Raw genomic sequence first — 24,606 nt, 5'->3', positions numbered from 1 at the left:
GGATTTTGACTGAATATTTGGTGAGATACGGGGGGATTTGGTGAGTTTTGGCCAAACGTTTGGGGAATTGTCTTCGAGGCTTATTGGAGGTTGCCAGACTCAGGAAGAGGCGCTCCTCCTCTGTTTGGTCCCAGCAAGGCAGCAGGGGGGAGGAGAGGGCCATTTCCTTTGGCACCGAGGTGAGGATGATGATGAGGAGGAGGAAGAGGAGGAGGAGGAGGAGGTGCGTGGCCATTTTCAATATTTATGTTGCCCCTGTGTATTTTTTCTAACTTTGACTGCCAGGGCTCAATGCTCTGGAAGTCTGGTGTCTGTGAGGCATTTTTAGCCTTCTCTGTTGGAGAGCTCTGGTGCCACAATAAACTACAATTCCCAGGATTCCATAGCACTGAGCCCTGGCAGTCAAAACAGTGTGTTTTGGACACAGATATCCTCCTTTTGTGAGTTAATGAATGAATCCAGTCCCTAGCCTTTCTATCTCTCTCACACTCTGCAGTAGTAATAACTCACTTTGAGACTGCTTTCACTCAGTGCTAGGGAATCCTGGGAATGCTAGTGTTTGGGAGACATTGAGACTTCTCTGTCAGAGATGGCTCTGAGGCCACAATAGACTCCAATTCCCAGGATTCCCCAGCACTGAGCAGTCTCAAACTGGACCATTTCCTCAGTGTGGATGCACCTGGTGAGGCATTCTGGGCACTGCAGTTCAACTACGTTTGGAGGGTTATGGGACTCCCTGCCAGAGATAGCTCTGGGGCCACAGTGTACTACAATTCCCAGCATTCCCAGCACTAACCCAGGACAGTTAATTCACTCTCAAACTGGATTATTTCCTCAGTGTGGCTGCAGCTTTGGTGAGGAACTCTGGGCATTTCAGTCCAGCTATGTTTTATTTCTGCAGTGTATTTTGGACCAGAGACAAGGTGACCAGGCATCTTCCTCCTTTTCCAGGACATGTCCTCTTCTGTCACATTTCAAAATGTCCTCTATTTGGATCATGCCTAAGAAACATGCATTTATATTAACATTTTTTAAAAATCATCAATTTTTTCGCGTGTCCTCCATTTATTAAAACTGTGTCCTACATTTGTCCTACATTTGTCCCGGTTTGGAGGTCCTGACTTATGGCAACCCTAACCACGATCCAAGTGATGTTTAAAATAAAAACGAAGGCTTATTGTAATACAGGATGGAATAAATATAACTCGTTTCAAAGCTTGTTCAATATGAATAAATAATTAGTGCTACCAAATTCCCTTCTAGGGCCCAAGCCCCATAGGCGATCAGCACAGTTAAGGTACGCAACCCATCCCTCTCTTTCCTAGAGTCTGTTTGCGACCCAAGTCCTTTCCTTTGGACTCAAGGAAAACCCCGTTTCCAGTCCCTCGGGAGGACTGCTAACAACCCAAGTCCTCACACTGCCTTGGCTACAGCCTTCCCCTCATAGTCCAAAGTCCCATTTGGACTCTTCTCCAACTGTCAGCCACTGGTTGGGTTTTCCCTCTTGTCATCCAGCACCTGATTGGCTGAGCTCTAGCTGCCTTTTCATTGGTCAGCTTGAGGCTCTATTCGCCACAGGGCCTTCCCACGCAAACTTTTTCCTGGACAGCAGATGGCGCTGTAGGAGGCTTTTGCACATGCGCCAAAAACTCCAGGCTTGCTGGAAAAACTATTGATGGGTTTTAATGTGAAATATAGATATAGATATATGATGATAATATATGTACACACACATACACACACACCCTTGTTGTAGGCTGGGATTTGGTTCCAAGATCCCCATTGTATAACAAAATACGGGGATGCTCAAGTCCCATTGACTATAATGAGAGAGCAAAATGGAGTCCGTAATAAAAACTGGAAAATCAAGATTTGATATTTTATATTTATACTGTTGTGGAACTTTTTCTGGCCGTGGATGCTATAAAAATCCATGTTTAAGAAGGGCAGGCTGTATAAGTATAATATATAGAAGAATATATAAGTACATATAATATTATCAAAGTCAGTCCTAGTTAGGCATCAGAGATTCCACAGAGGAGAGAAGCCATACAAATGCCAGCATTGTGGGAAATGTTTTTCTATGAAGTCAAGCTCCTTCACCTCCCTTGATCTTTTTAGGAAGGAATTAAAGACCTTTCTCTTCCGACAGGCTTTCGCCCATGTGTCCTGATTACGTGCTGTTCTCCCCTGATATGCAATGGTTCTAACTAGCTAGTTTGTCTTCTTTGGTTTTGACGCTTGTTGTAGATTTTATAGTGTTTTAAAGTATTGGGTTATTTTATGATGTTTTTATACTGTATGTTTTTATATTGCATATTGTGCTACATTTTTTTCCTTTGCTGTACCCCGCTTTTGGAAAAGTGGGTTATAAATAACAATTATTATTATTATTATTATTATTATTGACACATCAGAGAGTCCAGACAGGAGAGAAGCCACAAAAATCCCAGTAGTGAACTAGCATTATTTTTGTCAGTAAGGAATGCAAAAATTATATTTCCAATCCAGTGGTGCTAAGAAAAGGCCCTTGTGATTTGGCTTGTTAGGTTTCTCTGTCCATATGTCTGTTTATGTTTTAAAGTTATATTTTGTTAAGATTAGGTTTTCATTACTAATAGTAAAGATAATGGCTTTGGGTTGTAAATTTGGCTGGGGATTGTGGGTCATGGTATGGGTTAGCTCTTGAGTTAACGATGGATAACAATGAAATAGATAAAATTATGATGGACCAAAAAGGTAAACACATATCCAAATGTTATAAACTATTAAAAGAAAGAGATCTAGAAGATGAAATTATTAAACACAGCATGGTAAGATGGGCACCTGATATAAATAAATCTATAACTATAGAGGAATGGGAAAATCATGGAAAGGAACAAATAAACAGGGCCAAGTGGGAATGGGGCCTTTGTGAAGGTGGGGAACTGACCTTCCTGGTGCTGGACCTCCAGGTGAGCAATGCATTGGGCAAGGAGTCCCTCTCGCTCATCGCCTGCAGCCTCTGGTTCCGCTGGAGGCAGGGCCTCTTCTCCAGCATCACCTGGAACAACGAACCAGAACAATGGACAACAATAGATAGATGTGTGCATATATGTATATATGTGGAGGCATCTCTATCTAAGTGCACTCAGACTTATACCTTAATCTGAACACCTAGTGGCTGCAGAAATGAGCTCCAGTGCCTGAAGGCAACTCTTAACCGTTGCAAATCTCTAAACATAAATCTTGCATAGAACATGTCTTTGCATACATAACCATAGATATCTGTCTGAACGTGTGCATCTTCACACACACGTACTTACATACATATGTGTATGTATATATAATTATATTTTATATATACATAAATGTGTGTGTGTATATATATATATATCATATATGTATATATATTAACTGTGTGTGTGTGTGTGTGTGTGTATACATATATATACAGTGGACCCTTGTTATACGCTGGGGTTTGGTTCCAAGATCCACCGTGTATAACAAAATCCGTGTATGCTCAAGTCCGATTAAATATAATGGTAGAACAAAATGGTGTCCCTTATAAAAAGTGGAAAATCAAGGTTTGATATTTGAAATTTATACTTTTTTGGAACATTTTCAAACCGTGTATGCTTGAATCCATGTATAATAAATCCGTGTATAAGGAGGGCTGACTGTATATATTCATAAGCCAACCTTCAGGGTGATGGCGTGGACTCCCATTGTCTTCCTCCTCTGGGCGAGGTGGACTCCGCATGGCCGCCCTGTGTCGCCTCCCCAGGTGTTCTGTGCGGAGGAAAGAGGAACAGGAGACACAAGTGCAGAAATGAGCTCAGGTGCCTCAAGACAACCAATCATAGCACCCCAGTACAGGAAATGTCAACAACCAAGGCTCACCCGCAATGGCATTGAGGTCCAATATAGGATGCCCAGCCAGCATCCAGAGATGCCACATCTCATCAAAAACTGGAGGTTTGTGTTATGGTGCGCAGCTGTTGCCATGCTCGCGCATGGCAAGATAGAAGGCTGTCCTCATCACCTTCACTTTGGAGGCCACCTGCTTCTGTGACCTCTCAGACCCCTTCTCCTCATCTTTCTGGCAATCTTGGAGTAGTTTGCCCTCTTAGGGTGGGATGTGGACCCCATTATGAGGTCCAGGTCCACATTCCTCTCCAGACAGTGATAGAGGTACAGGACCTCCCCATCTGTCCAGCGATTCCACCCTCTGGGCATTGTCTCTGGGCAGAGTAAAGCAAAGCACACTACCAATACTCCCAGCCTTAGGACCCAAAACTCACCTCAGGAGTTTGGGCCTGTGAGGGTCAACCTTTCTATTGTGGCAGGTGCTTGGGACTTTTGTTATCCCACCACTGCCACCAAAATATGTGTGAGGCACACCAAAGATTTTAAACTATAGGTAGCGTTGCTGTTTTTAACCTCACCATGAGTAGGGTTGCCATAACCCTCCTGCCGGCGGGACATTCCGGTTTTTCACCACTAGGGGGCGTCCCTGCACGGTTTCCTCCTTGACTCCTGGTCTGTTGCCAATCTGGTGACTTTCACACCAAAATGGGTACTTTTCAGAGCCTTTGGTGTAATTTTGGTGCTTGGTTTTAATGGCAATTTTGAGAGTTGAAATAAGTTCCAATTATTTTTATTCAATTAGGGCTACGGTTTATTGCCATATTAACATTACAGGGACTTTTCAGGGATTTTGACTGAATATTTGGTGAGATACGGGGGGATTTGGTGAGTTTTGGCCAAACGTTTGGGGAATTGTCTTCGAGGCTTATTGGAGGTTGCCAGACTCAGGAAGAGGAGCTCCTCCTCTGTTTGGTCCCAGCAAGGCAGCAGGGGGGAGGAGAGGGCCATTTCCTTTGGCACCGAGGCGAGGATGATGAGGAGGAGGAGGAAGAAGAGGAGGAGGAGGAGGAGGAAGAGGAGGAGGAGGAGGAGGTGCGTGGCCATTTTCAATATTTATGTTGTCCCTGTGTATTTTTTCTAACTTTGACTGCCAGGGCTCAATGCTCTGGAAGTCTGGTGTCTGTGAGGCATTTTTAGCCTTCTCTGTTGGAGAGCTCTGGTGCCACAATAAACTACAATTCCCAGGATTCCATAGCACTGAGCCCTGGCAGTCAAAGCAATGTGTTTTGCACACAGATATCCTCCTTTTGTGAGTTAATGAACGAATCCAGTCCCTAGCCTTTCTATCTCTCTCACACACTGCAGGAGTAATAACTCACTTTGAGACTGCTTTAACTCAGTGCTAGGGAATCCTGGGAATGCTAGTGTTTGGGAGACATTGAGACTTCTCTGTCAGAGATGGCTCTGAGGCCACAATAGACTACAATTCCCAGGATTCCATAGCACTGAGCCCTGGCAGTCAAAGCAGTGTGTTTTGGACACAGACATCCTCCTTTTGTGAGTTAATGAATCACGCCAATCCCTAGCTTTTATATCTCTTTCACAGACTGCAGGAATAATAACCCACTTTGAGACTGCTTTAACTCAATGCTAGGGAATCCTGGGAATGCTAGTGTTTGGGAGACATTGAGACTTCTCTGTCAGTGATGGCTCTGAGGCCACAATAGACTCCAATTCCCAGGATTCCCCAGCACTGAGCAGTCTCAAACTGGACCATTTCCTCAGTGTGGATGCACCTGGGGAGGAATTCTGGGCACTGCAGTTCAACTACGTTTGGAGGGTTATGGGACTTCCTGTCAGAGATAGCTCTGGGGCCACAGTGTACTACAATTCCCAGCATTCCCAGCACTAACCCAGGACAGTTAATTCACTCTCAAACTGGATTATTTCCTCAGTGTGGCTGCAGCTTTGGTGAGGAACTCTGGGCATTTCAGTCCAGCATTGTTTTATTTCTGCAGTGTCTTTTGGACCAGAGACAAGGTGACCAGGCATCCTCCTCCTTTTCCAGGACATGTCCTCTTCTGTCACATTTCATAATGTCCTCCATTTGGATCATGCCTAAGAAACATGCATTTATATTAACATTTTTTAAAAAGCATCAATTTTTTCGCATGTCCTCCATTTATTAAAACTGTGTCCTACATTTGAAAATGTTGTCCTGCATTTGTCCTGGTTTGGAGGTCCTGACTTATGGCAACCCTAACCACGATCCAAGTGGTGTTTAAAATAAAAACGAAGGCTTATTGTAATACAGGATGGAATAAATATAACTCCTTTCAAAGCTTGTTCAATATGAATAAATAATTAGTGCTACCAAATTCCCTTCTAGGGCCCAAGCCCCATAGGCTATAGTCACAGTTAAGATACACAACTCATCCCTCTCTTTCCTAGAGTCTGTTTGCAACCCTAGTCCTTCCCTTTGGACTCAAGGAAAACCCCGTTTCCAGTCCCTCAGGAGGACTGCTAACAACCCAAGCCCTCACACTGCCTTGGCTAGAGCCTTCCCCTCAGAGTCCAAAGTCCCAACTGGACTCTTCTCCAACTGACAGCCACTGGTTGGTTTTCCCCTCTTCTCAGCCAGCACCTGATTGGCTGAACTCTAGCTGCCTTTTCATTGGTCAGCTTGAGGCTCTATTCGCCACAGGGCCTTCCCACGCAAACCTTTTGCTGGACAGCAGATGGCGCTGTAGGAGGCTTTTGCGCATGCGCCAAAAACTCCAGGCTTGCTGGAAAAACTATTGATGGGTTTTAACATGAAATATAGATATAGATATAGATATATGGATTATATATGATGATAATATATATACACACACATACACACACACACACACAGAGTGGACCCTTGTTGTAGGTCGAGGTTTGGTTCCAAGATCCCCATTGTATAACAAAATACGTGGATGCTCAAGTCCCATTGACTATAATGAGAGAGCAAAATGGAGTCCGTAATAAAAACTGGAAAATCAAGGTTTGATATTTTATATTTATATTGTTGTGGAACTTTTTCTGGCCGTGGATGCTATTAAAAATCCATGTTTAAGAAGGGCAGACTGTATAAGTATAATATATAGAAGAATATATAAGTACATATAATATTATCAAAGTCAGTCCTAGTTAGGCATCAGAGAGTCCACACGGGAGAGAAGCCATACAAATGCCAGCATTGTGGGAAATGTGTTTCATTGAAATCAAACCTAGTTAAACATCAGAGAGTCCACACAGCAGAGAAGCCATACAAATGCCAACATTGTGAGAAAGGTTTTCTATGAAGTCAAGCTCCTTCACCTCCCTTGATCTTTTTAGGAAGGAATTAAAGACCTTTCTCTTCCGACAGGCTTTTGCCCATGTGCCCTGATTACATGCTGTTCTCCCCTGATATGCAATGGTTCTAACTAGCTAGTTTGTCTTCTTTGGTTTTAACGCTTGTTGTAGATTTTATAGTGTTTTAAAGTATTGGGTTATTTTATGATGTTTTTATACTGTATGTTTTTATATTGCATATTGTGCTACACTTTTTTCCTTTGCTGTACCCTGCTTTGATCTATTTTTGGAAAAGTGGGTTATAAATAACAATAATTATTATTATTATTATTATTATTATTATTATTATTATTATTGACACATCAGAGAGTCCAGACAGGAGAGAAGCCACAAAAATCCCAGTAGTGAACTAGCATTATTTTTGTCAATAAGGAATGCAAAAATTATATTTCCAATCCAGTGTTGCTAAGAAAAGGCCCTTGTGATTTGGCTTGTTAGGTTTCTCTGTCCATATGTCTGTTTATGTTTTAAGGTTGTATTTTGTTAAGATTAGGTTTTAATTGCTAATAGTAAAGATAATTGCTTTGGGCTGTAAATTTGGCTGGGGATTGTGGGTTGTGGTATGGGTTAGGTAGAGGGGGGTTGGGATTTGTTGCATCTGGCTAGAATAAACACACACATTTATATATAGTCTTCTACTTGCATACAATTTAAACATAAGCAAATGCATGGAGAAATATGGAGGTACATATGAATGCACATGGATGCACCTGCGCATGTATACACCCCCACATTCTGGTCAACATCAGTATGTATATATAATCATAACTGTGTATACATTTACTTCCAGTCATAACAGCATAATTGCCCTGTGATTACTGTAATTGGAAATTTATACTTTGTGATGTTTTTGTGATATGTATTTAACACATGATTGTCTCCTGAGGAGACTCTGAGGGCTGCCATTGGCTGGAATCCCCTCCCTCCCTCCCACCATCCCTGGCCCTGATTGGCCAGAACCCCAGTCCCTATCACCATCCCTGGCCATTTTGTCTTCCAGTGGCCATTTTGTGTTGCTTGTGACTGTTGGGAATAATGTTCTGGAACCTTCTCTGAGCCTCAGTTGAACATAGGCTCCTCTTTCTCTCCTGAGGCTCCAGAGTCAGAAGGAGGCTAGACTCATTGGGCCAAAAGGAAGGAAGTGTGTCTCTTTGTGTGTCTTTTGTGTCTCTTTTCTGAAGAGGGTTTTCTTATTACACAGCTCTGCTCCTTCTGGGGAACAAGGGTTTTAAAAGGGATCAGAAATGGGGAGGATACTTTTAATACAAGCCTTATTCTTCTTCTTCACAAACATCGGGCTTTGGCTACTAAGAGGAGGCTTGCCCCTCAAACAAGGCCAAAAGCAGCTCCTTTGGGAGGTTTTAAAAGTCTCCTCAGTTTTCTTATTAAGAGATTTTCAGGAAAGAAGGAAGCTGACTGACCAGACCATTTCATATGACCAAGTAAACATAGAAACAAACAAGAACAATAAAAATAAGGATTAGACAGATAAGCAGACTGTTTATTTCTTTTAAAGGAAAACCATTATTAGGAAGGTAAAAACAAGACTTGGGTGCTTCTGCCCTTTTACAACCAACTCAGGCTGTATCTGCACTGCAGAAATAGTCCAGTTCTAAAGTGAGTTAATTCTTCTGTTTCAATCTTATGGAGTCCTGGGATTTGTAGTCTGTTGTGGCATCAGAGCTCTCTGGCAGAGAAGGCTAAGTGTCCCAAAGGTAAAAGCCCAGGATTCTATAGCACTGAGTGTTTAAAGCGGTGTCAAAGTGTCTTATTTCTGCAGTGTGGATGCAGCCTTCTTGGGAAAGGGGCTGATGATGGGGAAAAGCACTGGAGAACTCTGGAGGTTTCAGCAGATGTTTTATTTATTTATTTATGATGCACTCATTTCACATCTAGCTTTGGGGACATAACCAGGGCCCTCTCCAATTCCCCATCCCCTCATCCTTCACCACTCTAATAAGTCATGGAGTATCTGTTGTGTAGGGGATCTGCAGTGAATCTATGCTAGGTCCAGGGGGCTTTGTTTGAAGCAGAGGGAGGAAGGGGAAGTCCACCTCTGCATCAGCCCAAAGGAGGCATATGTCACTTGCGTATCTCACAAGCAGGATGCTGTTCTCTTTAGTCAACATTTTTTCCTGTTCTAGATCAGTGTCTGATTTGCCAATAAAGTATTGGTTTTTTATCGGTTAGGAAGAGCTTTCTTAATTGTCTGTCAAAGAACCATGAAAGATCATTACCCTGATCATTAGGATCTTCTCGTGTCTTTACTCTATAAACAGTTCTATCTATTTGGATTAATTCTTTATAGGAGATCCAATTTGCGTCCTTTTTCGAATCTCTGGTCTCTTTTCGCAGGAACTTCATCTTGGCCCCTTTGGACACAGCTTTGGGATATCTTGTGCTGGAAGTGACCCAAGTGCAAGACCACCAGGACCCCTTCCCGCCTAATGGTCAACACAGAGGCCAAGCGGAGGGAGTTGGGCCCCAAGAGAAAGAAGATGCAGAGGTACAAGAACTCTTTGGTGAGTTGAGGTTCTTGACTATTAGTTTCATCTGTATCACTGCTGGGCCAGCTCTTGAAAGCAGGAGGAGAACATACTCTTCCAATTTAGCAGAGACAGTCCTGGTTAATCCTCTGTCACCCCACTTTTTCAGGGGCTTTTAAAAATGTCCCGGTTGCTCTCTTATCCTCCCATTTCCCCCCTTCTTAGCTCACTTCAGTTCCTGAGTGCAGTGGAGTCCGCACCCCATCAACTCAAAAGTGGGGAGAGGAGAGGAAGGAAGGAAGCAGGGTATTGCCCTTCCCAGGAAGCTGAAGCAACAGCAAACTGCTGTGCCCTTCCTAGCTTGTGTGATCTTCCTCATAAATAACTTTGGCCATCTCCACCGCCTTCTGGATTACTTGTCCACATGTGTATTGCTTTTCCAATCTGTGAAAAGTTGGGGGATGTGGGAGAACATCTCTGGATCTAAATATGGGGTGGGCCCAGTGGACCTCAAGTCCAGATTGCTTCCCAGAAATGTTTTTTTAATAATGACATTTGGTTCTACAATTTGGCAAGAAATGGCTAAATGCACCATAATTCTTTTGTGTACTGTAACTGTTGGGATAGTCAGTATCCTAATCCATCCTCAGTATCCCAGCCATGGCCTAAATTATATTGTATATTATATTGAAAGGATTCAAGACAAACTGGATCTCAAAGGCAGTAGCTTTTTTCTTGAGGACAGCATTTAAAGTTTATTTCCTGGACTGAATTCTAAAGTGATCAAATAATATTTGGATGCACCATGTGCTTTCCTCCCCTTTTGCTTAATCACTCTCTGGATGAGGGCTATTTTCTGTTGCAGGTGACCTTTGCGGATGTGGCTGTATATTTCACCGACGACGAATGGAAACTGTTGACAAAGAAGCAGAGGCTTATGTATAATTATATAATGATGGAGAATTATGAGAACGTGGCCTCTGTGGGTAAGGAACCGGAATCCACTAGCATTATAGAATCATAGAGTGGTATAGACCACAAGGGCCATCCAGTTCAACCCACTTCTGCCATGCAGGAATACACATTCCAAGCACCATCCACCTCTGTTTAAAGACCTCCAAAGAAGAGGACTCCACCAAACTCTAAGGGAGTATATTCCACTGTGGAAGAGATCTTACTGTCCCAAGTTTCCTCCTAATGTTTAGGTGGAACCTCTTTCTATGTGGCTTGCATCCACTGTGGTGTCTCCTTTTTTTGTAGTAGCAGATAGCAAGGTTGCTCCATCCTCAATATGATGACCGTTTCCAATATTTAAACATGGATATCATATCCACTCTTAACTTTCTTTTCTCCAGGGTAAACATACCCAGCTCTCTAAGGTGCTTCTCATAGGGCTTGATGGTTTCCAGATCCTTCACCATTTTGGTTGCCCTCCTCTGGGCATGTTCCAACTGAATTGTGGAGCCCAGAACCAGACACAGGATTATTCCAAGTGAGGCCTGACCAAAGCAGAATAGAGTGGCACTATTACTTCCCTTGATCTAGAAACTATACTCGTATTGATGCAGCCTAGAATCACATTGGCCTTTTTAGCTGCCGCATCACACTGTTGGCCCATGTTCAACTTGTGATCTACTTGGAGTCCTAGATCCCTTTCAAGTGTAGTTTAATTGTGATAGCAACATCCTGTAGAATATTTGAATTTGTAGTTTAGTGAGGCGCTATTAGAGAGACACCAAAGGAGAGGGGCCTTGGGGATTGTGAGGCAGCCACAAACCTGACAAATTTTAAGAAGTGGTTTGAGAGAACTTCTGAGAATCGACTCAAATCCTTGTTTGTAGACATATTTAGGGGTTCCATTAAGCAATTATGAGTAATATCTATGAAGGGAGGAAAGGGGGACACAAACCTGCTTTTCCTCTAATGTTTCTTTTCCAACTTGAGCTTAGCTCCATGGTTGATTCCAGAGGCCCTTTGTTACCCAAAATGCTGGAGTCTGGGAAGGACACCCGCAAGAGCTATGTTTTTAGGGGAATGTGGTACTTAGCTGAAAGCAGACATATAGTTTGGTTGGAGCAAAAGTAACCTTGGGATTCAGCTCAACTATACCAGGCCCGGAAGCACACAGAACTCCAAAGGCATTTGAAATAGGTTTTTATGTTTTATTTAGGGGAAAAGCAATATACACACATGTACAGATATAGGTGTTCACACACACACACAAGAACTAGTAACAAAGGTGGGTGAAACGTGTGAGGCTAATGGTAAAACTTTACCTAGGTGGATCTTGATTGCAATTGTTGAGGGTCCAGAATGGGGAGAGAAGTCAGTAACATCCATGGCAAGTGGAGCTGGCGAGTGTAGTGAGGTGTTTAGCAACGTAAACCAACAGACTGTCTGTCTTTAATTGGACTGATGTCAAAGAACAGCCAGTCAGGGCAGATATTTATTCTGTGATTGTTTCTTGGGGTCAGAAACCAAGTGTTCAGAAAGGTTTATATCATTTTAGAAAGATTCCTGAGGGAGAGAATGGTTTGAAACCAAATTGAATATAATGGGTGCTTGGTGGAAATATCTCAGACAAAAAGGATTAGCACATTGGCTCTTGGGTCCTTCTTGGCTCTGAATTCCTATTGCGTTCAAAAGCCAATATACAGTGCAATCCGAGGGTGACACTCCCAGATGCAGCTCAACAATAACATAGCAAAATATGGAAACAAATATCCAGACATAGATATTGGCAATGCACTGACCACTTTTCACTTAAAAATAAATCAGAAACACAATTCATTTCAATTAAATCCTTGGAGGTTCTCTATCTCGAGTTGCAAAATAATACAAATATTTGCAAGCTCTACTCTGACTTCCATCAACTTCACCATCTCTTGCTCACACAACTCCAATCCAATCCACATCAATCTGCATGTGAGCTGTATACTGGTTGTGAGTTATCTCCTGGAGCCAAACAGCATGAAGGGACCTCTGCAGTTAGCTTCCATCATGCCTTGGGCTCTGACTCAGCACTCTGTGGCAGTCTCACAGGACATGAATCCACCTGTCAATCAAAGTATTTTTTCACATGGTTAATGGAATATTATTTCAACAGTCCTTTGACTATCTGCTTCCACTGATTCCCTCATCAAAGGTCCCTCAATCTCTTCTTTGGTAGCTCCTATGAGTAAGGATACAATCATTATATGGATTTGGGGGCATCCAGAACAGGGTCATGCTCAGGTCACTCACACCAACTTTATTAATCTAATCTGAAATAGGGAGGGGTGAATGTGGGGCTAAATCTTGGGGTAACATCTTCTATTAACACTGAGATTGTCTTGTCTGTCATTTTCCTTGTTTACAGAATCACTTGTCAGTCATGAGAGAATCCACACAAGAAAGAAGTCACATAAATGTCAGCATTGTGGGAAAAAATTTGCTTACAAGTCAGTCCTAGTGGCACATCAGAGAGTCCACACTGGAGAGAAGCCATACAAATGCCAGCATTGTGGGAAATGTTTTTCTCGGAAGTCACACCTAGTGACACATCAGAGAGGCCACACAGGAGAGAAGCCGTACAAATGCCAACATTGTGGGAAATGTTTTTCTTTGAAGGCAGTCTTAGTGAGACATCAGAGAATCCACACAGGAGAGAAGCCGTACAAATGCCAGCATTGTGGGAAATGTTTTTCTTTGAAGGCAGTCTTAGTGACACATCAGAGAATCCACACAGGAGAGAAGCCGTACAAATGCCAGCATTGTGGGAAAAGTTTTTCAGTGAAGTCAGTCCTAGTGAAACATCAGAGAATCCACACAGGAGAGAAGCCATACAAATGCCAGCATTGTGGGAAATGTTTTTCTCAGAAGTCAGACCTAGTGACACATAAGAGAGGCCACACAGGAGAGAAGCCATACAAATGCCAGCATTGTGGGAAATGTTTCTCTCAGAAGTCAAACCTAGTGACACATAAGAGAGGCCACACAGGAGAGAAGCCGTACAAATGCCAACATTGTGGGAAATATTTTTCTCAGAAGTCAAGCCTAGAGAGACATCAGAGAATCCATACGGGAGAGAAGCCATACAAATGCCAGCATTGTGGGAAAGGTTTTTCTCGGCGGTCAAACCTAGTGAGACACAAGAGAATCCACACAGGAGAGAAGCCACACAAATCTCAGTAGTGAATTAACATTATTTTTTGTCAATAATGAATACAAAAAATATATTTTCAATCCAATGGTGCCAAGAAAAGGCCCTTGTGATTTTGTTTGTAAGCTTTGTCTGTCGATATGTCTGTTTGTGTTTTAAAGTTGTATTTTGTTATTTTTAGGTTTTAATTGCTAATAGTATAGATAATTACTTTGGGTTGTAAATTTAGCTGGGGATTGTGGGTTGTGGTATAGGTTAGGTAGTTCGGGGGCTGGGATTTGTTGTAGATGTGTAGAATAGTTATGGGAATGATAGCTTTTGCAATGTGGGGGATGTTGGCTGAAGAAAGTTTGGGGGCAGGTATTGACAGAAAGGGATAGTTTCTGGGAATGGCAAAGGGGGCTTGTTAATTGTGGGGCAGAGACTGGGAATTGGAGGTGGGGATAGGTTTGGAAGAGGGGGGAGTTATAGGTGTTGGGGTCTTAATGTACTGTTTGCTTGGCGTGGGCAGTTCTGGCTTAAACACTGGATTTCTATGTGTTCTCAATAAAGTTCTTTGCTGTTTCAACACATTGTACTCTTTGATGCACAGAAGTTCTGAATTTGCCCGAAACTGACCTTTTCTTCTCTCCTCAGTCCTCAGCTCCATTCCCAGCCATAAGAACAGCAGAGGCAAACACACACACACACACACACACACACACACACAAGCATACAGGATACACAGAGAGAACTATATTTCCAAAGCAGAGCCTTCCTTTCCTGCCTTTCCCTCCTGAGTCCAGCTCTGAACCTTGGGCTCCATTGCAGTCTCCTCGAAGGAAGGAAGGAAGGAAGGAAGGAAGGAAGGAAGGAAGGGAGGAAGGGGAGGCCGCTGAACCCGCAGAGCATAACTTCCTTTCCCGCAAAGGCCCCCAGCGGAACAAGCAGCAGCATCTAGGCCCTGGCAATCCCTGCGCATGCTGAGGAGGGGCATCAAGGGGGATGTTGAGGTCTCCCAGGACCAAAAGCCTAGGCGAATCCAGCAGCAGCACAAAGACCAGTTGTGTTAGCTCCGCTGGGGAATCTGTTAAAGAATGGGGCAGACAGTAAACCCACAGAATCCCCAGAATTTCCCTAGTCTTTAAGCTGAGGCAAATACATTTGATGTGGTCCATCGTATGGCTAGGTATCCTGGCCAAAGCAAGATTGTCTTTATGGACCAAAGCGACGTCCCCTTACCTGCTCACTGATGGAGAACCCGGCTGGTAAGGCCTGATCCCAGGTGGCAGAGCTATCATCGCCCAGCCAGGTCTCCGTGAAACAAGCCAGGTCAGCCTCTTCGTCCAGTAGGAGATCCTGGACTATCTGCATTGTATTTTTGACTGACCTGGCATTACACAAGAGAAGGGAAAGGTTCTGTGGTTGATTTGGTATGCTCTCCAGCTCTTTTGGGATAGCGGGGTGAATGGAAGGGGAGAGAGATATCTGTCAGGCTCCTAACTGCAGCCCCTCTTGCAACACAAAAGGCAGTATTTTAAAAAAGATCAGCTTTTATTGAAGGAAATACATGCAATAGAAGTGACTTTTTTGTCAGGAATGAAAGAAAGTATACATATATCACTTTTATAACCATATCAATTAACCTGACCCCATTAACCAATAAAGCTAATTAACTGGATAGCCCTTTCCCACACAGTGTCCTTCCATCCGGGATTCTGGCAGCGTTTCTAAAAACAATTAAGCTCTCATGTGCCTTTTCTCAATCACTGCACCTGTGACTTTCGACCACAGAACTCAGCCACACAACAATTTAATTAACATTATGGCTTAACTATATATATATATATATATATATATATATATATATCTCCCATCAATCCGAATCTAATATGATACTATATGAAAATATAATAAGCATAAACACATAACAGCATAATACAATATAATGATACCAATAACTATGTTCCCCCTCCTTTTACAGAGACCAGTCTTTTAAACTCAAGCCTCTGTTAGAAGGGTGATTCCCACACATTCCAATCCTAGCAAACAAGGACATTCTTTAGCCATGATCTCTCTACCTCTTTCTAGTATCTTCTATTAAAGCCCCGAAACCAAGAATTGGGTTGCAACCACCAGTCCTGGACGGGGTCACACTCTCCTCTAGTGACTGCGTTCGCAGTCTGGGGGTGCTCCTTGACTCGTCGCTCCTGATGATAGATCAGGTTAATGCGACGGTCAGGAGCGCCTGTTATCAGCTTCGGCTGATACGCCAGCTGCGCCCTTTTCTGGAAGTAAGGGATCTCGAGACAGTTGTGCACGCGCTGGTAACCTCACGCCTTGACTTCTGTAATGCGCTCTACATGGGGCTACCCTTGTGCCTGGTTCGGAAACTACAGCTGGTTCAAAACATGGCAGCCAGGCTTGTGTCAGGAACATCCAGAAGGGACCATATCACTCCGGTTTTGAGGTCCCTCCACTGGCTGCCTATTGGTTTCCGGGCCCAGTACAAGGTGTTGGTTATTACCTTTAAAGCCCTAAATGGCTTGGGTCCAAGCTATCTCAGAGACCGCCTCTTCCCATACAATCCTCCCCGCGCTCTCCGGTCCTCTGGGAGGAACTTGTTGCAGCCTCAAAAATCGAGGCTTGCGGCGACCTCCCGGAGGGCTTTCTCTGTTGTCGCCCCTAGGCTCTGGAACGGCCTGCCGGATGAGATCCGTCAATTAACATCTTTGGACAGCTTCAAAAAGGCTGTCAAGACGGATCTCTTCAGGCAGGCCTTCCCAGACTGAAATATCCCGGCCTCAGGATCTTAGGATTTCCCCCTCCTCAGTAATGTCTCCAAAGCCCCCTTTTCTTTAGAACTGAAGTTGCAGTGGTTTATTGGTTGGTATTATTTTGTTTAATTTATTGTTATTTTAACTAGTTATTGTGGTTTTAAATTAGATATGTTGTTTAATTACTTTTTAAGGGGGGAGGGAAATAAACTGTTTTTATGCTGTATGTTATTTTAATGCTGTAAACTGCCCGGATTGGTTCGCCACAGGGTGGTATATAAATAAAAATTTATTATTATTTATTATTATTATTATTATTTTAAGGCAATATAATGTGCGGTTGCCCCTGAGATCCCCTGGGGGCCAATGTGACCCCCCCATCCCCAACAGTAGCCCATAACTGTCTTAGAGATGTCCAAGTAGACCACAAGTTGAACATGAATCAACAGTGCGATGCAGCAGCTACCAAGGCCAATGCGATTTTAGGCTGCATCAATAGAAGTATAGTGTCTTGATCAAGGGAAGTAATAGTGCTACTCTATTCTGCTTTGGTCAGGCCTCACCTGGAATACTGGGCACCACAATTCAAAAATGATGTGGAGAAACTGGAGCGTGTCCCAAGGAAGGCAACTAAAATGGTGGAGGGACTGGAAACCATGCCCTATGAGGAAAGCCTTAGGGAGCTGGGGATATTTAGCCTGGATAAGAGACGGTTAAGATGTGATATGATAGACCTGTTTAAATATTTGAAGGGATATATTGAGGAGGGAACCAACTTGTTTTCTGCTGCTCCAGAGACCAAAACACGGAACAGTGGATGCAAACTGCAGGAAAAGAGATTCCACCTCAACATTAGGAAGAACTTCCTAACAGTAAGGGCTGTTTGACGGTGGAACATGCTCCCTCTGAGATTTTGGTGGAGTCTCCTTCCTTTAAACAGAGGCTGGATAGTCATCTGTTGGGGATGCTTTGATTCCTGCATGGCAGAATGGGGTTGGACTGGTTGGCTCTTGCAGTCTCTTCCAACTCTATGATTCTAGGCCTCTGGGAGACAGGGGAAGCCAGGATCGCCTAGCTCTACGTGGACAGGAAGGGACCTCTGGGAAGGGCCAGGAGAGGGGCCTTGGGGATTTGGAGGCAGCCACTAACCTGACAGATAATAATAATAATAATAATAATAATAGTATTACACCCAAAAAAACACCACAAAACAACAATAGCATCCAATTTACACAAAGTAAAACAACAAGTCGCTTAAACTCAATTCGGGACAAATAAAAACATTGTTTAAAATGCACAATTGCAATCAGAAGTGGGATTTTCCCTTAAGTTCTTTACAAGAGGTCAGGTGGGTAAGTCTCCTGGAAGGGATCCATCTTAAGTGCTTTCTTGAAAGCATCCAAGGTGGTGATAAGACGGAGCTCCTCCGGCAAGTTGTTCCATAACTTGGGGGCCATGGCTGTGTACGCTCTGTGGAAAGTTGTTCTTAGCCTGACCTTTGGGTAATCTAATAGATTCTTCCGAGATGTTCTGAGATTGCGGGGCAGATTGTGTAGGGAGAGGAGTTCCCTCAAGTAGCTCAGGCCCAAGCCATGTAGGGCTTTAAAAGTAATAACCAACACTTTGTATTGCGCCAGGAAGCTAATTGGCAGCCAATGTAGAGACACTGGTGTTATATGGTCTGAGCTAGATGTTCTGGTGACCAATCTGGCTGCCGCATTTTGAACTAACTGAAGCTTCCGAACTTGATACAAAGGTAGCCCCATGTAGAGCACTGAACTTAAGAACTGAACGTGAAATCAGGCCCTTGTTTTCATACATATTAAGGGTTACATTTAGCAATTATGAGCAATGAAGAGAGGAAAGGGTAATACAAAAATTCCTTATTCTCTACTGTTTCTTTTCCAACCTGACCTTGCTTAGCTCCGTGGTTGATTCCAGAGGCCCTTTGTCACTTGAAATGCTGGAGTCGGGGAGGATACCCACAAGTGCTATGCTTTTAGGGGAATTTCATCCTTAGCTCAAAGGAGAGATTGAGGCAACAGTGACCTCGGGATTCATCCCAACTATGCCAGGCCCAGAAGCACACAGAACTCCAGAGTCCTCTCCTGGTGCCACACAGCATGAAGCATCCTCTGCAGTTAGCTTGCATCATGCCATGTGCTCTGACTCAACACTTTATGGCAGTCTCACAGGAAGTGATGCCACTTTTCAATTAAAATACTTTTACATATATTTAATGGAATATTTTTCAACGGCCTGAATATCTCCTTCCACTTATTTCCTCATGGCAGTTCCCCTTCAATCACTTCTTTGGTAGCTCCTATGAGTAAGGATACAATCATTATATGGATTTAGGGGCATCCAGAACAGCGTCATGCTCAGGTCACTCACACCAACTTTATTAACTTAATCTCAAACAGAGAGGGGTGAACGTGGGACTAAATCTTGGGGTAACACTTTCCTCTCGACACTGAGATTCAGTCTTGTCTGTAATTGTTCTCCTTTACAGAAGAATTTGTCAGTCATGAAAGAGTCCACACAAGAAAGAAGTCACATAAATGCCAGCATTGTGGGAAATATTTTTCTTTGAAGTCACACCTAGTGACACATCAGAGAATCCACACAGGAGAGAAGCCATACAAATGCCAGTATTGTGGAAAATGTTTTCCTCAGAAGTCAATCCTAGTGACACATCAGAGAGTCCACACAGGAGAGAAGCCATACAAATGCCAGCGTTGTGGGAAATGTTTTTCATTGAACTCAAACCTAGTGAAACATCAGAGAGTCCACACAGGAGAGAAGCCATACAAATGCCAGCATTGTGAGAAATGTTTTTATTTGAAGTCACGCCTAGTGACCCATCAAAGAGTCTACACAGGAGAGAAGCCATACAAATGTCAGCATTGTGGGAAAGGTTTTTCTCAGAAGTCACACCTAGTGAAACACCAGAGAGGCCACACAGGATAGAGGCCACACAAATCCCAGAAATAAATTAACGTTACTTTTGTCAAGTAGCAATACAAAGAATATAGTTTTAATCCTGTGGTGATAAGAAAAGGCCCTTGTGATTTTGTGTGTTTGGTTTGTCTGTCCATATGTCTGTTTATGTTTTAAAGTTATATTTTGTTAAGTTTAGGTTTTAATTGCTATTTGTATAGACCATTACTTTAGTTTATAAATTTGAGTGGGGATTATGGGTTGTGGAATAGATTAGCTAGAGAGAGGGGTGGAATTTATTGCATGTGGTTAGAATAGTTATAGGAATGATACCTTTTTTACTGTGTGGGATGTTGGCTGAAGACAATTGGGGGCAGATATTAACAGAAAGGGTTAGTTTCTGTTAATGGCAAAGAGGGCCTTGTTACCTGTGGGGCATAGACTGGGAATTGGAGGTGGGGGCTTGGTTTGGAAGAGGGTGGGGTTTTAGGTTTTGGGGCTTTAATGTATTCTTTGGCTTGGGGAGGGCAGTTCTGACTTAAACACTGAATTTCTGACTATGTGTTCTTAATAAAGTTCTTTGTTGTTTCAACGCATTGGACTCATTGGTGTACAGAAGTTCTGCATTTGCACAAATTTGACCCTTTCTTCTCTCCTCAGCCCTCAGCTCCATTCCCAGCCATAAAAACAAAGGCAAATACACACACACACACACACACACACTCAGAGAGACAGAGGTATATGTACAAAGCAGAGCCTTCCCAGTCTTTCCCTCCTGAGTTCAGCTCCCCAACTTGGGCTCCATTCCGGAAGGAAGGAAAAAAAGGCCGTAGTCCTTCCCTTCTTCCAAAGGCCAACAGTGGAATAACCTGCAGCAGCAACAAGGGCCTTACGATCCCTGCACATGCTCAGGAGGGTCCTTTGGGGCATTTGCGCATGCACACTCTTATCCCTGAAGCTGCTGCCCTCGCAGCCTGCTCTGAGGGAGGGAAGTGGGGAGAGCCCTCGTTCATATGGGGGAATGGCTTGGGGGGGGGTCTTCTGGAGGGGTTGGGTTGTTGTAAGAAGGAAGGAAACCCAGATCTCTTCCCCCCCCAAAGAAAGGCAAGGGGCCTGCCAGGCCTCCTCTCCCTTTTTCCTTCCCTGCCCCCTCCTTGGGGGATTACTTGGGGTTTTTTATGAGAAAAGAGGGCAGGGGGAACCCTTGGAGAGAGGCATGGCTATGGAGGGGAGGGGGATCCAAAAGTAAAAAGGTCTTTGAGAAACCCTCTTCCTCCTGGAAAGTGGGGCAGAGGAGAGGATTTTTGTGCCAAATAAAGAGCATCACACAGCATAGGCTGCAAAAGCATTGGAAACAACATTATTCAGGGGAGGAAGTTTTCTCTGGGATCCTGGGCGGAGGGGGCTCTGTCTGCGGGAGGGGGGGGGCAGAGAAGAGCCAAAATTTAGGCCAAAGCCAAGAGGAGGGATATGGAGGGACCCCAAAGCCCCTTCTGGGGAGACTGACACCCCCCTGGCAATCTGGGAACTAGGCTTAAAGGCCCACAGGATCTGGATTAGGCACCCCCCATATACATTCTGAACAAAAGGGAACAACAAGAGATCTGTGTAACTACTAGACTACTTCTATTTACAAGCTATATATATCAGGGTACATAATTATAAAAGACATCAACAATTGCCAATATGCATCCGAAAAGTGGAGTGATAACAGTCCATGTGAACAATGTTGCTAATTTTAGCAGCATTCTTCTTATCAGTCAAGTCAAGCTGCTCAATGTCGTGGAAGTCTGGAACACATAATGTACAATATTAATCCGGTTATGAAAGTAATATGCTGATGAAGACCTTGGTGAGTCGATACGGCCACACAGGACTCCGGAGGTAGCCGTCCCGTCTGAATTCAACCCATTTAGGACCCTGCTACCAGCCAATATTATCAGTTCCAACTTCAAGTTCATTTGCTCCAAGCATCATCTATTATTATTGCTTTCTAGATTTTGAACTTTAATATTATGTTGCAGCAGTAGAACCACTTTCACTGCTAAAATTAGCAACATTGTCCCCTTTTGTTCAGACTGTCTAAGTGTAAGCCTGCTGCTCGTTGTTGGTGTACCCCCCATATACATATCTTTCCCTTCACAACAACCTTACACAGGAGGACCAGCAGATAGACCCACAGCTACAGAAAGAATGTTATGCCCAAGATTGTAAGGGCAACCTGTTTATCCTGAGAGCGTGTAATGAGAATCTTCCTCTCCGTGAACTTATTCACAGTAGGGCTGACACAGACATTGAGACACCAAATTTGGTTTTAAACACCATGCATGTAACATTTATTGAATCACAAAGTAATACAACCATTGATTATCAAGAGCTCTTTCACTCACACATTCATACAATACTCACACACACTTTCCTTCCGCCGAACATTGATCAGTTGTTCTCGAAGGCTGGGGATGACACCGTTGCCGCGGATGGTGCCAACAAAATGGAGATGAAAGTCCAGGGTCTTTATACTTTTTCTTCTCTCTGGCTCTTGGCTGCTGAAGTCTTGCAATATTGCAGCCCATTACTCAACTTCCTCTTTTGGGAGGACAGACAGGTTGTTCAGATCAGTCCGTGTTCAAAGCAACTCGTTCTGTTCAAAGTTCTCCATTGTCCTGTCTGTTCCTCATCATGGCGACTCAGGAGATAAGGTTCTTCCCGGTCATGGTTCGTCACACCTGGACGGCACCCCGCTTCAGCTTCCAAGTTTTCAGACTTTCCTCGCCTCGGTTGCCAAATACCTTCATCACATCAGTGCTTTGCGCAGAACCATCTTGTTTGTTCCTTTAGCTATGTTTAAAGCACAATTCCTTGGTTCTTCGGTTCTTCAGCTCTGGGTTTAAGTCAGAACTTACTCATTCGTCTTACAGAATGCCTCCCTCCCAATTCTGGGATCATACTGAAAGGGCCTTGTGCGCCCTTGAAGGGATATACATTAAAAGAGGAGAAGGAAGGAATAAAGGAGTGAAAGTACCAAGGGAAGAGAAGCATAAAGGGACTGCTGAAGTGGGGTGGGGGTGGGGATCTGGGACCTGATTCAGGCAACTTTCTCCCGGAGCCCATTATTAGAGTCTTCCACAGCTCACTATGATGCTTTCAATGACTATTTCACAGATAATATATCTCTGAAAAGAGCCAAATTGGATGTCAGCATTATTGCAGAGGCTATAAGTGAGGTGTCCATGAGTAAGATCATACTGGATCAATTTGAATCTGAATACTGAGGACATGGACAAGCTCCTTGGACGTGTGAAGACGACAACTTCCCTCTCGACCCTTGCTCTTCATGGCTGGTCATTCAAGGAGGAATGCCAGTGGAGCTAGGCCATGAGGGCCAGCTCCTTGTATCTGAAAACTCAACACAGACTACAAATCCCATCACTGCGTGAGTAGTTAGGAAAATGTGTTAGATAGCGCGTCTAGGCTTTTATTATGTTTTATCCAAATAGCTTGCCTGAAATGAATACTTTGTAAATATGCTTTCTGTACCTGCAAGGCAAGGAGGCTTTGCATGAATGATATCTTCATATCCTATTCTATTTCTTTAAAATAAATATCTTTCTTTAAAAGTACCTGCTGTCAATCTCTGCTCCCGGACACATGCCTTTTAGCTCGGTTGCTGATTACTGATTGCTTAAACTAGATCTCTCTCCCTAGCAAGTCCCAGTGTATGCTTAGGGAAAACGTAGTTCATTGAGATTCACTGGGTGGTGGCAGCACAGACTACAGGATCTCAAGAGGTCCCATTCAACCCAGCAGGGAGTGTGAAGGGAGACCTAGCAGATCCTAGAAGGGAAGTGTTCAAAGGGACTCCCTGGGAGTAAGAGCCACGCACAGGGCATTGCTCCCAGGGATCACTACAATCGCAATGGGCCAGTCTCATTCGTTCAGGTAAGGAGGACCAGCCTGAAGTCACAATGGGCCCGTCTTAATCTCTAAGGCAACAAGAATAAGCCTGAGGTCACAATGAGCCATTCCCAGCCTTTCAGGAAAGAAGCATCAGCCTGAAGTCACAATAGTCCTATCTCCATCCATCAGGAAAGGAGATAGTCCTGAAGTCACACTGTGCCAGGCTCAATCTCTCAGGCAATGAGCGTCAGCCTGAGGTCGTAAAGGACCAGCATCAATCCTCCAGGTCTGGAGTAACAATAGTCTCATCTCATTCCTGCAGGAAAGGAGCACCAGCCTTAAGTCACAATAGTCCCATCTCAATCTATCAGGCAAGCAGCATCAAACTGAAGTTACAATGGGCTAGTATCAATCCTTCAGGTAAGGAGCAGCAGACTGAGGTCACAATGGGACAGTCTCAATCTCTCAGGCAAGCGGCATCAACCTGAAGTTGCAAACTGTGAGATCTAGAGTCAATCCTGTGCTCAAAAAAATCAAACTCATTTGAAACAAAAGAAGCTTTATTGATGAATCCAGGCAGAAACATCCATTAACACCTTTTTGCAAAGTCTGAAGTCCAAAGGAACTTGCTCAACCCCTCCCTAAGCCAGCCCCCAATTCCCAAGCTAAAGCAACACAAGCGGAGGTTGCATAGATACCAAGGTTGCCTATACTTCCCTTTCCTTCTCCCAGACAGCTTCACCTTGAAGAACGGTGTTCCCAAGCCAGCTTCACTCCTCCTTGATAAACAGTCCAGCTGCAACCTCATCCCCTCTCCAAACACCCTCCTTCATCTAAAAGCCACTCCAACTGTCCTTCTATAATTTTCCATTATGTGCTTTCTATAACCAGTTACTACTATAACTACAACTATAACTGTAAGAAGGACCCCTAATCTGGGAATGGAGTTATGTCAACCAGTTCTGGATGGGTCACACTTCCCCTGAAAGACTCTGTCCGCAGTTTGGGAGTCTCCTGGATTCATCACTTCATCTGACGGCTCAGATGGATGCAAAGGTCAGGAGCACTTGTTATCAGCTTCGGCTGATAGGCCAATTACGCTGCTTCCTGGAGCAGGGAGACCTTGAAACAGTAGTACATGCGCTGGTCACCTCAG

General features: G+C 43.8%; 1 protein-coding gene across 1 annotated transcript in view; it reads left to right on the top strand.

The window, feature by feature from the left end:
* The window catches only part of LOC149276492 (uncharacterized), a 34,241-nt gene extending 9,928 nt beyond the window's left edge, over positions 1 to 24,313 (top strand). Inside the window, exons 5-7 of the mRNA XM_089503604.1 lie at positions 13,158 to 13,885; positions 19,160 to 19,512; positions 24,183 to 24,313. Of these exons, the coding sequence (XP_089359730.1) occupies positions 13,158 to 13,885; positions 19,160 to 19,512; positions 24,183 to 24,313 (1,212 nt within the window). The remainder of the gene's footprint in view (positions 1 to 13,157; positions 13,886 to 19,159; positions 19,513 to 24,182) is intronic.
* The last annotated feature ends 293 nt before the right edge of the window (positions 24,314 to 24,606 follow it).

The sequence above is a fragment of the Sceloporus occidentalis genome, unplaced genomic scaffold (genome assembly GCF_023333645.1).
Source record: "Sceloporus occidentalis isolate IW3139 unplaced genomic scaffold, rSceOcc1.0.p SCAF_237, whole genome shotgun sequence".
NCBI lineage: Eukaryota > Metazoa > Chordata > Lepidosauria > Squamata > Phrynosomatidae > Sceloporus > Sceloporus occidentalis.
This window is presented reverse-complemented; position numbering and strand designations above follow the sequence as displayed.